The sequence below is a fragment of the Gobio gobio genome (assembly GCF_949357685.1).
Source record: "Gobio gobio genome assembly, chromosome: 21".
In the NCBI taxonomy this organism is placed as follows: Eukaryota; Metazoa; Chordata; class Actinopteri; order Cypriniformes; family Gobionidae; genus Gobio; species Gobio gobio.
In genome coordinates, this window is record NC_137117.1 from 15546333 (window position 1) to 15563499 (window position 17167).

The window sequence follows — 17167 nt, forward strand, 5'->3', positions numbered from 1 at the left end:
AAGTCTGTTTCTGGATTAAGTGGTTGCTAGGGTGTTTTGAGTGGTTGCTTATTGTTCAAATCAAAAGAGCCCACCCTAAAATCTCTTTGTGGGTTGTTGTTAAGTAGTTGCTAGGGTGTTCTGATTGGTTGTTAGGTGGTTGCTTACTGGTCCAAGTCAAAAGAGCCCAGCCTAAAGTCTCTTTCTGGATTAAGTGGTTGCTAGGGTGTTTTTAGTGGTTGTTTATAGTTCAAATCAAAAGAGCCCACCCTAAAGTCTCTTTCTGGGTTATTTTTAAGTGGTTGCTAGGGTGTTCTGAGCAGTTGATATGTGGTTGCTAGGATGTTCTGAGTGGTTACTAGGGTGTTTGCTTGCTGGTCCAAGTCCAAAAGACCCCACCCTGAATTCTCTGTTAATATGATATACAATGCCAAATAAGCAGAAGCAACAATTATATATATTGAATTTTATGACTGCATACAGTTGGTAGCACCCACAGTGAGGCATATTTCTTGCATAATTAACAAATTGTTAATTGTGTTAAAAGCATTTTGACACATTGTGCTGACTCATTGACGGAAATCTAGTATGCGTGTTATTTCAGTTGCTTGTGAGTTACAGCTTGTTGCAGTCTCAAAATACAGCCAGCGAAAAAAGGATAGTGCCACCTAGTATGTGATGTGAAGATGTGTTGATGTTTCACAGATGAATGATATAGTGTGTCAGTGTCTGTAATTACAGTAGACTGAGAGGGTCGGATAAAGTAAGCATGACGTTCTTGAAGTCTTCATTGATGCCCAGGAAGAAAAAACTGCTGTTCTAGCGGCTTCACGGCACTTCACTACAAATAAGACGCCCTAAATTTGAAGTTTAATATTTCATCCAGTGTTTTTATCCCACTGGAATACTTTAAAATTTGATAGACTTTGTAGTTCAAACAGACGATGGCTTTTATAAGCGCTCACGTCATCGCCAGTTCCTAAAATAGCGCCGATAGTCTTCTGCAGTCTTCCAATGTTTTGTGAGATGCTGCACAGAAGATTCTTCACAACTGACAGGTATTGAAACATTCAGATTTTTAATCACATTTTTTAAAGACGAGCGTTCAAATATTTGGTTAATTGCTCTTTAAAATGATAAATTATTCACCTCTGAAGTAAAATGTTGATGAGGTGAAAAGGGAATGATGGGTTATGGACTAAACATCACCTTGTTATATTACAAATATGTTATCATATTTGTAAAAAAAAAAAAAAAATGAATGTATAAAATATTATTTTATGCACTTGATCTCTGTGGTCCGGCGTCGGGTGCTCAGCTCGTGGGACGGCAGCTGTATGGTAATGAGCTCTCGCTCAGGCAGTGGGCAGCAGTGGGCAGGTGGAAACGCACATGAGTGACCCAGCTGAAGCTGCACGGCTGACTGTGAGAGCGTGACTCACACACGCTGCATTGACTGCACACTTGATTGTGCTGCACACTCGCTTGGCTGAGCTGAGCCACTCCTAGAGGATCCAATGATTTTAAAATACATAAAACATTTAAGGATGAAGATCTTCGGAAGGTTGGACTTCACTTTGGTGAGTTGGTGCATTAATGCTGTTGGCTTTCATGTTTACATTTTGTAGCTGAATAGAAAGTGTTAGGAACGGGAATTTCAAAAAAATAAATCAAACTAGTTTCCTTGTCTGCCTTTTCAGGATTTGTACTTTCTTTGCGAATTTCTTTTGAATGTTCATATAATATAAATGCATGCATTTGTCTGATAGTTTTGCATTTAAGCTTCACTAAAAATGCATGTAGCCCAATTAGAATGTTATATATATGTATATGTATATATGTATGTAAAACGTATAATGAATACTATTATATTATACAATATAATACACAATATATGTATATTTTGTAATATTATGAGTGATTTACTCTACATAAATGCTCAAAATATATGTATATATATATTTTATATATATATATATATATATTCTACATGTTGTCTTTTTCTCTTAATCTTTCCACTTTAATAGATTTAAAGTTATGGGAGCATAACTGCATTTTATCCGTGTGTATTTAAGTGTGTGGGAATATGGCAGAGCAGGAGAGCGAGTGAAAGGGAGGGTGTTTTCTGCACCATTCAGAACTTGAGTGAAGCATTTAGTCTGTGGCGGTAAGCAGACACATGGACTGAATGGATGTGAATGTTTGAACAGTCAGCCTGCTGTGGATTTGGGTAAAATGAGTGACTATAAATAAGCCGTATATTGTTCTTAAGAAGAAAAGACTAGAACTTTACATTTTCTGAAGGAAATGTGCAAGCTCCAAAGCCACGATACTAAAGAAATGTGGCAGTTTGCGAAGTGGTTAGCAGTCTTGGGGAAAGTTACTTTTAAAAGTAATGCTTTCAAATATTGTGTTACTCCCTGAAAAAAGTAACTAATTGAGGTACTTTAACGCTTTTGTGCTAGTTTTTCTCATCTGGGCTGGGCTTGCTTCTTGCTTGTTTGTTTTTTAATAGCAAAAAAAAAAAGCCTCTGGCTGAAGGAAATGCAAATTCACGCCTGTAGAGTAGGGGGCGCAACTCAATCAAACCTTCCAGCTGTGTGCTTCTGGAGTCATTTTTGAATATCCATAGTTGAATTGGACCATCAAAGGTCAGCTGCAAAGACATTGGTTAATAAAGTGAGATTAAATACATAAAGTATATTTGTGTTTTTTAACATTAAATTATTACAGGTTTGCGTAATGTGAGTTTGCATTTCCCTGTTTTTATTCATTTTGAGCAATACTGAATCTGTTTTATTTGTAAGTGAGATGAGTAAATGCCTGCTTGCATTTAGTCTAGAACTACAATAACCATCATGTGGATTTTTTTTTTTTTAAATACTTGTCTTTTATGTTGTTGTTGCTTTTTAACTTTCATGTCTTTTTAAATACTTGTCTTTTATGTTGTTGTCGCTTTTTAACACAGTGGGTCTGGGTCTGAGGGAAACAATTGCAATCCTCTGTATGTCTTGTATATATAGTAGAATTGACAATTAAGTAAAGTTGAGTTGAGTTGAGTTGATGTTCACACAACGCACACATAATGCCTCTGCACTTACTCTCGATTTCTCCCAACATGGGGAACTCGAGTGTAACATGTAACTCGCATTACATTTGAAAAAGTAACTCCGATATTTAAAAGTAATGCATTTACTAGTTACTTGAAAAAAGTAATCTGATTACGTAACTCGTGTTACTTGTAATGTGTTACTCCCAACAGTGGTGGTTATTATATTGCATATTCTGGGTGGTTCTCATAATGCTAGGTGATTGTTTACTTTTATTTCTCCCATGATTATATTAAATAACAGTGTCTCGTGTATTTAATCAATCTAACCCTAACTCAACATCGAATGAGGTTTCGCAATCTTGTTTTAGATGCAAGAGCACACTGTTTCTCTTCAAAGAGCTCTTTCAGCAGAACGTCCATTCTCTGTCAGACCTGCTACTGAAGTGTTGAAGCAGCTTTATCTTCAGGTCTTCAGAGGGTTCAAGAGAGGCCAGAACACTTTGAAAGTTTTGACAGTGCCACAGACTGATAGGAAGCTGAAAGCTGAAACTTTTTCAAGGACTTTTTTTGGGGTTGTGAAATGATCTAGTAATGAAGGCATGATGAATGACCACTGTTTATCTCTAGCTGTGCAGCCTAATCAGTCATTTTACAACACACACTGAAAGAAATTTACTTTGAAACGATGTTTACTCTGAAATTGCTGGTAAATTTTAACAACGGTAAGTGGCACATTGAAATAAACATGACATTTTCGAATAATCTTTGAAAAATAATTTATTGCAGTGCAGTTTTGATTGTACTGCTCAAAAGTTGCTCTTTAGGAAATGTTGCTTTTGGGTATCAACTTCGAATGTTTCTCCTAAAATTCCTTAAAAATAGACACAAATGAGGCAATTGACATAAGAGTATAAAGTTGTAAAATGAAAGTTTGAAATAATTATGATTTTTTTTAATGGTTTTTGAAAGCAGCCTCTTGTGCTGCATTTATTTGAATAAGAAATACTGTAAAACAGTCATATCGTGAAATGTTATTACAACGGTTTTCTATTTTAATATATTTTAAAATGTAATATTTCTGTGATCAAAGCTGAATTTTCAGCATCATTACTCCAGTCTTCAGTGTCACACGATCCTTCAGAAAACATTCTAAAATGATGATTTACTGCTCAAATATCAATTATTATTGGTCCTCAATTATTAATAAGTGCCGGTATTATTATATTATTTAAACCGTTTTTGCTGCTTAATATTTTTGTGGAAACTGGATTTTTTTTTTGATGAATAGACAGTAAAAACTGAAATATAAATCTTTTGTAACATTATAAATGTATTTACTGTCCATTTTGATCACTTTAATGTGATTTTGCTGAATAAAATGTATTAATTTCTTTAGAAAAATAGTAATATTTGTACTTACCCCGAAATTATGAATGGTAAATAATTCTTGAGCAGCAAATTATCATTTTAGAATGATTTCTGAAGGATCATGTGACACTGAAGGCTGGAGTAATGATGCTGAAAATTCAGCTTTGATCACAGAAATACATTACATTTTTAAATATATTAAAATAGAAAACAATATATTCAATTAGAAAAAAAGTTCGTTTTTAAAAGTATTTTACAATATTACCGTTTTTACTATCAGATAAATGCAGCCTTGGTGAACAAATGAGACTTAGTCAGTAATGTATATAATTTAATTTGAGTTCATATTGAGATCTCTGACTTTTGTATCTTGGCAACTCTGAGCCCAGTTTGAGATGGTCTCTTCTAAGGGAACATTAAGGAGTGTTTTTCCCAGAAGAAAATCAAAGAAGCAGAAGACCCCTCAATACGTGAACTTTCTCATTCAGCGCTGTACTTGTATCAAAGTCTTCCCGCCTGATGCTTTCCATGTCTCCTTGAGCTTCTAATGGTATACCATTAAGCACATGTGAGGGCTAAAGTGTTAGCTCGGCTGACAGCGTATCATTCCTCCACTCAGAGATAATCAATATAAATGACCTGAACTGAGGAGGTTGTTGTCTTAAGGACCTCCCATGATGATTCACCTCTCAGATTCAGCAGAGAGTTGAGAGCATTGAGTGTGCTGCTGAAACAGGAAGAGGACCATTATTGTGAGCAGTAAGTGTGAATATGTTAAGCACATCGGTGGTAATCGTTTGGACATGCTCAGATGCTTACGCAACAGCTTGCGTCATTGTCAAAATGCTCTGGTGGGACATTGGATGAGACGCTCCAAGTGTGACAGTGTTTTGCGTGAATTTGTGCATCTGCTCTACTTGCAACCTCTTGTTTAATAATGAAGCATAAGCAGTGCCACAGACTGAATGTAATGCATTTTGTTGCATTGGTTGTTTTAACTATTTTAAGCAATGACTTGATGTTTCTCTTGTTCTAAAGCTCTATTGTTTTGTCATTCAGGACTTTGCATATGACGACCCAAAGTTGGAGTTCAACGTGGATGCGCCCAACGGATTGGTGATGGAGGGCTATCTGTTCAAGAGGGCCAGTAACGCCTTCAAAACATGGAACAGGTGGGTCGAACCTGGTTAATGGTACGGTATAAGAAGATATTTAGGATATTTTGGGTGGAGACTAAATGTAATTTGGGGTGCGTTCACATGACAACCATGTACTTTTTTTGCATGCAGACGAAGACTTTGTCAAAACGATCCCCGTTCACACGGATCCGCGAAAACGACTAAAAACGCTGCATTATTCATGACTTTGTAAAGAAACTCTACGCGCCTATAGACTGAACTAGTGTTGTCACAATACCAAAATTATGACTTTGATACGATACCAGACTAAAATACCAATACTGATACTTAATAGAGACCACGGCAAAAAACAGTAAAAGTCATTGAAAATATGACAGAACTAACTTACTTAACTCACTTGACCAGCATGTACCTCTCCTGTTTTTGACCATTCCCTCCTCTTTATTAAAAAATAATAATAGTGTGAATAATAATTACGTGTGTGAACGTCCTTACAGAGATGTTTGCAACAATCACATTATTATCTATCATGTTAACATTTGCTAACCTTTCACAATTGTGAACAGGTTGGGATGCCCATATAATTTTATGATATGAGTAATTTAACATTTAAAAAAAAAATGTTATAATTACAATATAGATATTTTATCTTTGTTATTAAAAATAAGCAGAAATGCAAATTAAAAAAACTGCATAGTCTTCACTCCATAAATTAACTATAGACTTATTATTAATAAATATATTAAAGTTTTCAGTCAAGCATGGGGTGATTTTTTTTTAAAGTTTTTTTGCTGTTTGATTAACATGAATATATTCTGTATATAATAAATAGAATATTAGTCTGCCGGTCCGGCCTTTTAAGACCAGTACAGATCCAATACATTGGAACACATCCAATTTCTTTTTACAAACGGTTTACGTCCACTAAAGACATACTTGACCGTGTTTACGTGAGTACTCACCAGGACGAGCATTTTCACTCATTTTTGACCATGCAAAACCGAACTGAAGTCGTGATCGCATGCTGTCTGAAAGCAATTCCTGCGCTTTCTTTTCTCATGCATGCATTTCTTTGCTGCTTCCTTTGTCAAGCACTGGGCGTATATATTTGACTGTTCTGCTTCTATTGTTTAGTGAGCATAAACAGTGGAAGCAGAGCTCTGCACTCGCGTCATGTCACATCCATGCAAATTAAGAAATACTGCTATTATTAGAGTGCTGTCATTCTTAAAGTCATCCTAAAATTTCATATAATTTTTAATAGCAGGGTATCCCGATACCTTTCTAGTTACCGGTATATTGTGCAACACTAGACTGAACATGTAATAAGCATGTGAATGACGTCATCGTTTTCACAAATTCTTTACATGGAGACGATAATGGTATTGTTTAAGAAATTAGGAATTAAGTAACTAATTCCTTGTGTGTGTGTTTTCTCTTTTTTTCAGGCGATGGTTCTCCATCCAAAATGGCCAGTTGGTTTATCAGAAGAAACTAAAGGTAAGTTCAACTCAGCATAACTGGACACAGAAGTCACAGCAGTTTAGACAGGTAATCTGTCATTGATTTTAACAAGTAACTCTACTCTATACAGTACCTCGAGAGAATGTGTCAGTGGGTCAGCTGAATTCTTCAGCTCCGAATCAATGATGGTGAATCTTCACCTCACCGCTCACTGAGCTGTTAGATACAGTAGTTCTAGTTTAGCCAGGCAGCATATCTCCAAAGCACTCAGTCTTTTTGAAGATAACAAACTCATTCCCCGACAAATCAATGAAAGCGCACAGTGCTGCCTGCTCTTCGTCTGTTCGGAGAACGTCTATATATTCCTGTCGAAGTGCTTACTCAGGGTGCTTGCTTAAATCACTGTGACGCCGTGCTGTTTAATACACTTCAGAGGGGAATAGGGTTATTTAAAGCGCTTTTCTTGAAGTCAGCAAAGTTCAGGCTTCTTGAGGAATCTTCGTCTTCCACAGGATTCGCTGACGGTGGTTGTGGAGGACTTGAGACTGTGCTCTGTGAAACCTTGCGAGGACATCGAGAGGAGGTTCTGTTTTGAAGTCGTGTCTCCCACCAAGTGAGTCCTTGACCAGTTCCTTTTCAGTGACGCTCAGACTTCAGATTTTCCTCTTAACCCTTGTGCGTCAATTCAAATAAGTTACACATAGGTCCATAGAGGACAAAAATGTCCATGTCGTAAATAATTAATCTTGGGAGCACAGATAAGTTTAAAAAGTGAAAGCAAAAAAAAGTTAGAGGTTTAAAATGTATGAAAATTATGATGAAATATATATTTTATGAAACATGTTGAACTCCAAAACTCAAATTCATACATTAAAAGAAGTTGTGTTCCAAATTTGAGGTTAATATCTCAAAGATTGAGCATTCAGTATGATTTTGTTTGGGTGCCAAATTTACCTCACTGGAAGCCAGCAAAGCTCCACTGGTGCACACAGCATGTTTTTCTCTCTCAAATATTACAAGCACACACACCCAATTGTTTTATCACACACATACAAACCACACTCTGACATCCACACCAACACACCCACACAATTATAGCTGCATAATATGTCAAATAGGCTTTATAATATGCAGAAGCAGAAAACAGGAATAAAGTGAGTATTTGCTTTATAGACCAAACCCAAGAAAGTGGCACCATCTGGTAAAAAATAGTAAAAATTTACATTTTGACTCCCTTTCCAACAGAATGAAATGAACAAATATTGCATAATTTTATAGTTAAATGGGCCTGGGATAGAAAATTGCCATTTTAATGGGGACATTTTTGTCCAAAAGGTCCTGAAAGGAACTATTTTGTGTACCCAGTGCAAAACAGAAATAGTAAAATTCCAATAAAAATACACAACTGTGCCAAAATGTATGCAGTTGGCATTAACACAGGCTAAATTATCCAAAGACAAAAATGTCCATAAGGACGCACAAGGGTTAAAGAAGTCTTTTAGAGCTGCATAACTAGTAATTGTTTTCTATGGATGTATATTGTAGGAGCTGTATGTTACAGGCCGAGTCAGAGAAACTTCGGCAGGCCTGGATCCAGGCGGTCCAAGCCAGCATCGCCTCAGCGTACAGAGAGAGTCCAGACAATTATTATATTGAGGTTTGTACAGTCTACATTAGGGGTTGGACAAAATATCGATAAGGCAATATATCGTTGTCCTCTCCGTGCGATACGAAAATCGATACGCTGGCGCCAAATATCAATATTTTAATTAATAAAATAAGACGCTCTAAATATATTGCCCTGTTGCCAGCGTCACTACCTCATGGCTCCTGGAGGTGGCGCTCAACACATGAATGAGGGAAACTTGAACATAAGTTAACTAGCCTAAGACAAAGAGGTTTTTAACAGGATGGCGGACAGCAGTGTGAGTAAAATAATAGATGCCCCAGCAACGTTTAAGTCCAAAGTCTGGAAAACCTGCACTTAACCTTTTCACGGGCATTTTGTTTTCATAGTTAGACAGATATTGAGGATTGTCTAGTATCAGCAGAATTGCTGTATCGTGATAATATCGGTATCGTGTATCGTATCGTATCCCACACCTAGTCTACACTCACCTAAAGGATTATTAGGAATACCATACTAATACTGTGTTTGGCCCCCTTTCGCCTTCAGAACTGCCTTAAAGCTATACTATGTAACTTTTCCGTCCACTAGAGGTCGCCTGTTCAAAACTAAGGCGTAGTTTGATGACGGCACGTTTGAGCGCAGACTCTTAGGACATGTGGTCTTCACCTCACAGCCGGTGGAAAAGAGTCGGGATAGGACTCGGGCAGAAATCATGTTCATGGATGCGATTATTAACATTACTGTAGTCTGAAGCAGAGCAGGACCGAGTGTTGTGGAGCTGAGCAAGGCCGCAGGAGCAATTGAAGAGCGGGACTGTTATTATGGCATAGTCGCCAGCGGGACTTTTATTATGACACGGTCGCCGGCCCACTTCCTCTTTTCCAGTCATGAGTATGAGGTAACGCAACTCTGTTTATGTATTAGATATATCTGAGTGTGTTGAAAAGGAAGTTATGACGTTCGCTCGGCGGCTGCTATGACACTTGTTCACACTGTAAAGAGTACAGTATTTCTGCTAAATAAAACCGGAAACCGAGGGTGACGCAGATATGACGCAATCGACAGGCGACTGCCTCAAACGCATAGCTCACACGTCCCGGTTCCTTGGTTAAAATAGCAATTTCTCACGATTTACAAATAGTTGGAAACATTTGGGATATTCTAAGTATTCAACTGAACAAAATATATAACACTGGCCTAGTGGTTTTGGGATATTTTACTGCAAAAATCTTACATAGTTCACCTTTAATTCTACGTGGCATTGATTCAACAAGGTGCTGAAAGCATTCTTTAGAAATGTTGGCCCATATTGATAGGATAGCATCTTGCAGTTGATGGAGATTTGTGGGATGCACATCCAGGGCACGAAGCTCCCGTTCCACCACATCCCAAAGATGCTCTATTGGGTTGAGATCTGGTGACTGTGGGGGCCATTTTAGTCCAGTGAACTCATTGTCATGTTCAAGAAACCAATTTTAAATGATTCGAGCTTTGTGACATGGTGCATTATCCTGCTGGAAGTAGCCATCAGAGGATGGGTACATGGTGGTCATAAAGGGATGGACATGGTCAGAAACAATGCTCAGGTAGGCCGTGGCATTTAAACGATGCCCAATTGGCACTAAGGGGCCTAAAGTGTGCCAAGAAAACATCCCCCACACCATTACACCACCACCACCAGCCTGCACAGTGGTAACAAGGCATTATGGATCCATGTTCTCATTCTGTTTACGCCAAATTCTGACTCTACCATCTGAATGTCTCAACAGAAATCGAGACTCATTAGACCAGGCAACATTTTTCCAGTCTTCAACTGTCCAATTTTGGTGAGCTCGTGCAAATTGTAGCCTCTTTTTCCTATTTGTAGTGGAGATGAGTGGTACCCGGTGGGGTCTTCTGCTGTTGTAGCCCATCCGCCTCAAGGTTGTGCGTGTTGTGGCTTCACAAATGATTTGCTGCATACCTCGGTTGTAACGAGTGGTTATTTCAGTCAACGTTGCTCTTCTATCAGCTTGAATCAGTCGGCCCATTCTCCTCTGACCTCTAGCATCAACAAGGCATTTTCGCCCACATGACTGCCGCATACTGGATGTTTTTCCCTTTTCACACCATTCTTTGTAAACCCTAGAAATGGTTGTGCGTGAAAATCCCAGTAACTGAGCAGATTGTGAAATACTCAGACCGGCCCGTCTGGCACCAACAACCATGCCACGCTCAAAATTGCTTAAATCACCTTTCTTTCCCATTCTGACATTCAGTTTGGAGTTCAGGAGATTGTCTTGACCAGGACCACACCCCTAAATGCATTGAAGCAACTGCCATGTGATTGGTTGATTAGATAATTGCATTAATGAGAAATTGAACAGGTGTTCCTAATAATCCTTTAGGTGAGTGTACATTTTAATAAATGAGAATCAATCAGTTTGTGTTACGGAAATGATGACAAAATCACTCTATACTCAAATAGGGATGGGTAAGTAGATACAGTAAATACAGGAAAAAATCATCATATACTGTAAGTGTGTGTGTGTATGGTAGCGGTCAAAAGTTTGGAAACATTACTATTTTTAATGTTTTTCAAAGACGTTTCTTATGCTCATCAAGCCTGCATTTACCTCATCAAAAATACAGAAAAATCTGTAATATTGTGAAATATTATTTCAATTTAAAATAATGGCTTTCTATTTGAATATACTTTAAAAATATTATTGATTTCTGTGACGCAAAGCTGAATTTTCAGCATCATTACTCCAGTCTTCAGTCACATGATCCTTCAGAAATCATTCTTTCAGTAAATTATTTTAGAGTACTATGCCATTTGAAGACTTTTGTAAACCTGATGAACACAAACAAATCCATAAATCATTGTTTTGTTGAAAGGGAGAGTTGCTTCACATAAATTATTCAAACTTCCCAAGTCCATCATAATTATGTGTCATTTCCCTCAGTAACTCTGTGCTCTTTTGTGTGTCTGTCTCCAGCGTTTGGACCGGACCGCCTCACCGTCCATCAGCAGTATAGACTCCGCAAATGAGCCCAGAGAGCGCAGTGGGAGGGGCGAGAGCATTCTGCAGCGTATCCTGTGTCTGCCGGGAAACCAGCAGTGCTGTGACTGTGGGCAGGCTGACCCCCGCTGGGCCAGCATCAATCTGGGCGTCCTGCTCTGCATCGAGTGCTCCGGCATTCACAGGTAAGGCATGAAAGTGATCATAACGCATCACCAAAAGAAAAGGTCTATGACCAGACCAGCCACTGTAAACGTTGCGTCACTCCCCCTGGGCTTGGTCGGGTTTCCTAATTGGATTAGGTCAGATTTGATTCTCTCATTAGTCCGAGGCAATGTGAGGAGTGACCGTAGGGTTGTCGGGACAAGAGAGAAGGTCAGCGTCTGCTGTTTCTTTCCAATAGGCAGAAAGCGCTAAATATAAAGGAAAATATTATTATTATTATTATTATTATTATTGTTATTGTTATTATTATTATTATCCAACCCTTTCATCTGAATTTTTTTTTGCATGAATTGTTAATAATAATCTTCACTACTACCTACTATTAATAATAACAATTACTGTTATTATTATTCTAATATTAATGTAAATAATAATAATATTCAACCATTTCTATCGTAACACAATTTTGCTTAACTCACTAATAATAACAATATTACTACTACAAATTATTATTTTTAATATACTTCTACTAATAATAATATAATTCATTATTATAATTATTCAACCATTACAAAACAACTTTGCATAAATTGCTTCTACTTCTAATAAACTACCACTAATAGTAATAATTATTAACAGTAGTAGTATCAATTTATGCAAATTATATATATATATATATATATATATATATATATATATATATATATATATATATATATATATATATATATATATATATATATATATATATATATATATATATGAATATAATAATACATATTGTTTTTCAACCCTTTCATCAAATGTTTTTGCATAAATTGTTAATAATAATTATTATTATTTTAATATTAATGTTAATAATAATATTATTATTATTGAACAATTTTGCATAAATCGCTAATAAAAAAAATACTACCACTACTACAAATAATTATTTTTAATATACTTCTACTGCTACTAGTACTAATAATAATCATAATAATTATTATTACAATTATTGTTAATATTAATGTTAGTGATACTATTATTATTATATAATTATATAATAATTATATTGTTGTTATTATTATTATTATTGTTAATATTATTAAATGTTGTATATACTTAATATTTCATCAACAGTTCATTGTAATCAAATTAAAATAAAATATTTGTTGCTTGGATAGTATTTGTGGTTTCTTGCATCAAAAACAGTAGGATTACAGTAAAACAATTTATTTTATGACCGTTTTCCACCCCTTCTCTACCCTTGCTCAGTTTCAAAAGTGCAAATAAAATCATGTTTTCCATAATTTTACCCATTTTAACAGTCCATGAGACATATTAACCTGACCTTTGAATATCACATTGTCACCAAAACATTGACACACTGGCTGTTTATGCATGCAAGCCTGTCTGGAGCATCTTATGAATATTCATGCTCTCCCTGACGCCACACCTCTCACACTGTCTGGAGCAAAAGTCTCATGTGAGCTCAGTGTGGCAAACCAACACACAATCTTCACCCGTTCCAACTCGGTTGCCAGGAAACGTGCTGATCAAGTGGGCAGAACACACATTTACATGACTGTGTGGGCCAGCCGCCCCGGTGCTGCTCTCCTCGGCTCGAGTGGGAAACATCTTGCTTGATTTGTTAGTGAATGGTGGGAGTTTGACGCCCTTGGAGAGCTTCAGCAGCTGATTCAGAAACTTTTCTGTCAAATAAAGTTTACAGTTAGAGACTAGCAGATATAGCTTTTTATAAACTATAGAATGCTGATTATTTGTGTCAAATAACGGATATGCAAAACATATATTTACATAAAATATGTTTTAATTGTTTCATTTTGACACAATAATAAAAAATAATCATTAGAATACAAGAAAAAAATTATAACCATGATAATAATCATTGTTGTTCATGCAATTTGTTATGAAAAAGTTGTTATGCAAAATTGTACAATAATACAATATAATAATATAATATATAACAACAACCATAATCATCATCATTTATGTGGTTTTATTTATAAAAATGATAATAATAATAACAACCATAATTATCATTAATGCCATTTATGCTAAATTGTTAGTTAATATAATACTAATAAGCATGAATAACAACTATCAATATCATCATCATTATTTATGCGGTGTTATTTATGCAAAAAAAAATTTATACAACAATGAATAATAGAAACAACAAACATCATTACCATCATTATTAATGCGATTTGAAAAAAACATAATTATTATTCAACCATTTCTAGCACAAAACTAGTTTAAAAAAAAAGTAAAATTGCATAAATTATAACAATGATTATGATGGTGATGATTGTTGTTGTTTATGAAATCTATTTATGCAAAGTTGTTTTGCAGTAGAAATAATTGCACATGTATTGTGTTTTTGGGTTATGTTTAATTATCGCATTTATATTTTGTATATCGCATTTATGTTTGCAATTATCGATTATTTTGTATAATGTCATATATCTTTTGTGACAAAGACAATCCCAAAGTGCAATGTGACAGGCATCCAAGATGGCGAATAGATTTGGGAGAAATGTTGTGTATGTTTTATTTTTCATTCAGTGATGAATAGAAAAGATAACCGTTCATTCTTTGATTCTTTGATGAATTTCATTCATGTAACAGTATTTGTGTAGTGTAACTTTTTTTTGACCAACGTTTTTCCTTCTTTTCACAGGAGTTTGGGAGTGCACTGTTCAAAGGTCCGTTCTCTCACCCTGGACTCATGGGAACCGGAGTTACTGAAGGTCTGCTCAAATATCCAGATCGTTCTCTCCTAATCTCTCTAGGATGACCTTTCAGTGTGACATGAGCAAACATGCTGTGACAATAACTGCTGTCTGTTCTGTCGTAATGCAGCTGATGTGTGAACTAGGAAACAGTATCATCAACCACATCTATGAAGGGAGCTGTGAAGAGCAGGGCCAGAAGAAACCGGGACCCAGCAGCTCCAGGTGAGTGATGAGGGACACATGGGGAAAAAAAATCGCCTCTTTATTAGCCAGGCTGAATGTTAAATGCTCAGTTGCGCCTCGACTTTTCAGGCAAGAAAAGGAGGCCTGGATCAAAGCTAAGTATGTGGAGAAGAAGTTCCTGAAGAAGATGATGACGGGTGAGGTTCTGGTTAAAAGCGGGAGAAAATCCGAGCACCGATGGAAATCCAGGAAATGCAGGAGGCATAACAGCGCCACCACCGTCCCCAAAGCCCACCGGAAGTACAGACAGGATCCAGGCAGTGCATCTCCTGCAACCCTTTCCTCAGGTAATCAATGCAAATGGTTTTTATTAGTGACTGTTTAAGAAACTACCATGTTTTTTGGACAATTCAATGCTTGATAACACCATGGTATTGTGTGATATACCGTGATACATGAATATGGAAATCATTCCGTGTCATAGCATTACTATCTCACACCATCAGTGAATAATGGTAACGTCAGTAGAAGTGTTAAATGGTAAAAGGTTTTTTTTTCCCCAACTTTCAGCGACTGCTGCTCTGGAGAGAAAGTTTAGACGGGAATCCCTCTTTTGCCCAGATGAGTTGGACACTCTTTTCTCCTATTTTGACACTGGATCAGGGCCTCGCAGTAAGTATTATATGCTGGCCAATGGAATTATAATTTTACACTTGGTTTAATTGCTTGGTTTGTGATTTGTTTGTTTGTTCTGTTTTTTCTTTGTTTAGTTCTTTTCTTTGTTTTTTTGTTTTGTTTTGCCTTGCATTTAATTAGCTTCGTTTTTGTATGCTTTTGTTGCTTTGTTTTTTATTTACTTTTGTTGCCTTGTGCTTTGCTTTGTGTTATTGTTTACATTTTTTTGTTTTGTGTTTACTTTTGCTGTTTTTGTTTAGTTTAGCCTTGCATGTTGATTTGTTTTGTTTACTTTTTGCTTTGTTTTATTTTGCTTTACTGTGCTTTGTTTTGCTTTGAAGTCTGCTTTGCTTTGTTGTTTGTTTACTTTCGTTGCCTTGTGCTTTGATTTATTGTTTTGATTTTCTTCATTTTGTGCTTACTTTTGCTGTTTTTTTTTTTTGCCTTGCATGCGGGTTTGCTTTATTTATAGCTTCGTTTTTTGTATACATTTGTTTTGTTTTGTTGCTTTGTTTCACTTTGCTTTTTGTTTACTTTTATTTTGTATTTTGTTTTGCATTTCCTTTGCTTTGTTTTTATTTACTTTTGTTGCTTTGCGTTTTGCTTTGTTTTCATTTTTGTAAACTTTTGTTGTTTTATATTTTAGCTTTTTGTTTATTTTTGGTGTTTTTTTGTCTTGCTTTTGTTTTATTTAGCTATGCTTTGAATTCTGATTTGCTTTGTTGTTTTGTTTTTGCTTTGTGCTTTTCTTTTATACTTTTGCTTTTGTTGCTTAGTTTGTGTGTGTGTGTGTGTGTGTGTGTGTGTGTGTGTGTGTGTGTGTGTGTGTGTGTGTGTGTGTGTGTGTGTGTGTGTGTGTGTGTGTGTGTGTGTGTGTGTGTGTGTGTGTGTGTGTGTGTGTGTGTGTGTGTGTGTGTGTGTGTGTGTGTGTGTGTGTGTGTGTGTGTGTGTGATTTTATATAGTTGACTGTATAACTGTGACACATGGATTCATCATGTTTGCTGTCAGTGCTTGTTGGGTGTTATCGACGCTCTAGAGTTGTAATGCGCCCGTGGTGGGCTTGTGTTGGTCCTGCAGGTCTGAGCAGTGACAGTGGGTTAGGTGGCAGTACTGACGGCAGCACTGACGTCTTGGTGTTTGAGTCTGTGGTGGACAGTGTCACAGAGGAGGGTGAGTGTTAACCAAGTCTTCATATTCCACACTGACTGTTGAAGCAGATTAATCATGTGTTACATGTGTTTTTGTAATGGTCAGAGTGTGAGGTATCTGAAGACTCAAGTAATGAGGCTGAACTTGAGCCGGAGGCATCGGATCCAGAGGATTTGCGAGAACTGGATCCCGGAGCGTTACTCTATAAGGCCTGTCAGGCGCGCAATCTGCCCATCATGGCTGAAGCTCTGGCACACGGAGCTGACGTCAACTCGGTCAATGAGGAGAATGAGGGGAAAAGCCCCCTTATTCAGGCTGTGATCGGAGTGAGTCAGTCCAAAAATATTCAGATGCATTGCTTACACACATATTAACAGTAACCTAAAGAATAAGAAGTGAATGTAAACTTCCAGTTTTTAAACAACCATGATCCATTTTGCGGTTTTAAAGCCCTAATCCTCAGTTTTTTTGACATCCAGGGTTCCTTGATAGCCTGTGAGTTTCTGCTCCAAAATGCTGCAGATGTCAACCAAAGAGATCACAGAGGGAGAGGCCCGCTGCATCACGCCACGTACCTGGGCCATACTGGGTGAGGGCACTTCATTTTCTGTCTTAC

At 36.8% G+C, this 17167-nt stretch overlaps 1 protein-coding gene across 1 annotated transcript in view; it reads left to right on the forward strand.

Moving 5' to 3' along the window:
- The window catches only part of acap3a (ArfGAP with coiled-coil, ankyrin repeat and PH domains 3a), a gene marked incomplete at its 3' end in the record, with an annotated part of 96635 nt that overhangs the window by 70918 nt on the left and 8550 nt on the right, over nucleotides 1–17167 (forward strand). Inside the window, exons 10-21 of the mRNA XM_079802550.1 lie at nucleotides 5438–5571; nucleotides 6987–7038; nucleotides 7515–7615; nucleotides 8548–8659; nucleotides 11614–11822; nucleotides 14489–14558; nucleotides 14671–14765; nucleotides 14856–15073; nucleotides 15297–15398; nucleotides 16480–16572; nucleotides 16657–16877; nucleotides 17031–17140. Coding sequence (XP_079658676.1) covers nucleotides 5438–5571; nucleotides 6987–7038; nucleotides 7515–7615; nucleotides 8548–8659; nucleotides 11614–11822; nucleotides 14489–14558; nucleotides 14671–14765; nucleotides 14856–15073; nucleotides 15297–15398; nucleotides 16480–16572; nucleotides 16657–16877; nucleotides 17031–17140 — 1517 coding nt within the window. The remainder of the gene's footprint in view (nucleotides 1–5437; nucleotides 5572–6986; nucleotides 7039–7514; nucleotides 7616–8547; nucleotides 8660–11613; nucleotides 11823–14488; nucleotides 14559–14670; nucleotides 14766–14855; nucleotides 15074–15296; nucleotides 15399–16479; nucleotides 16573–16656; nucleotides 16878–17030; nucleotides 17141–17167) is intronic.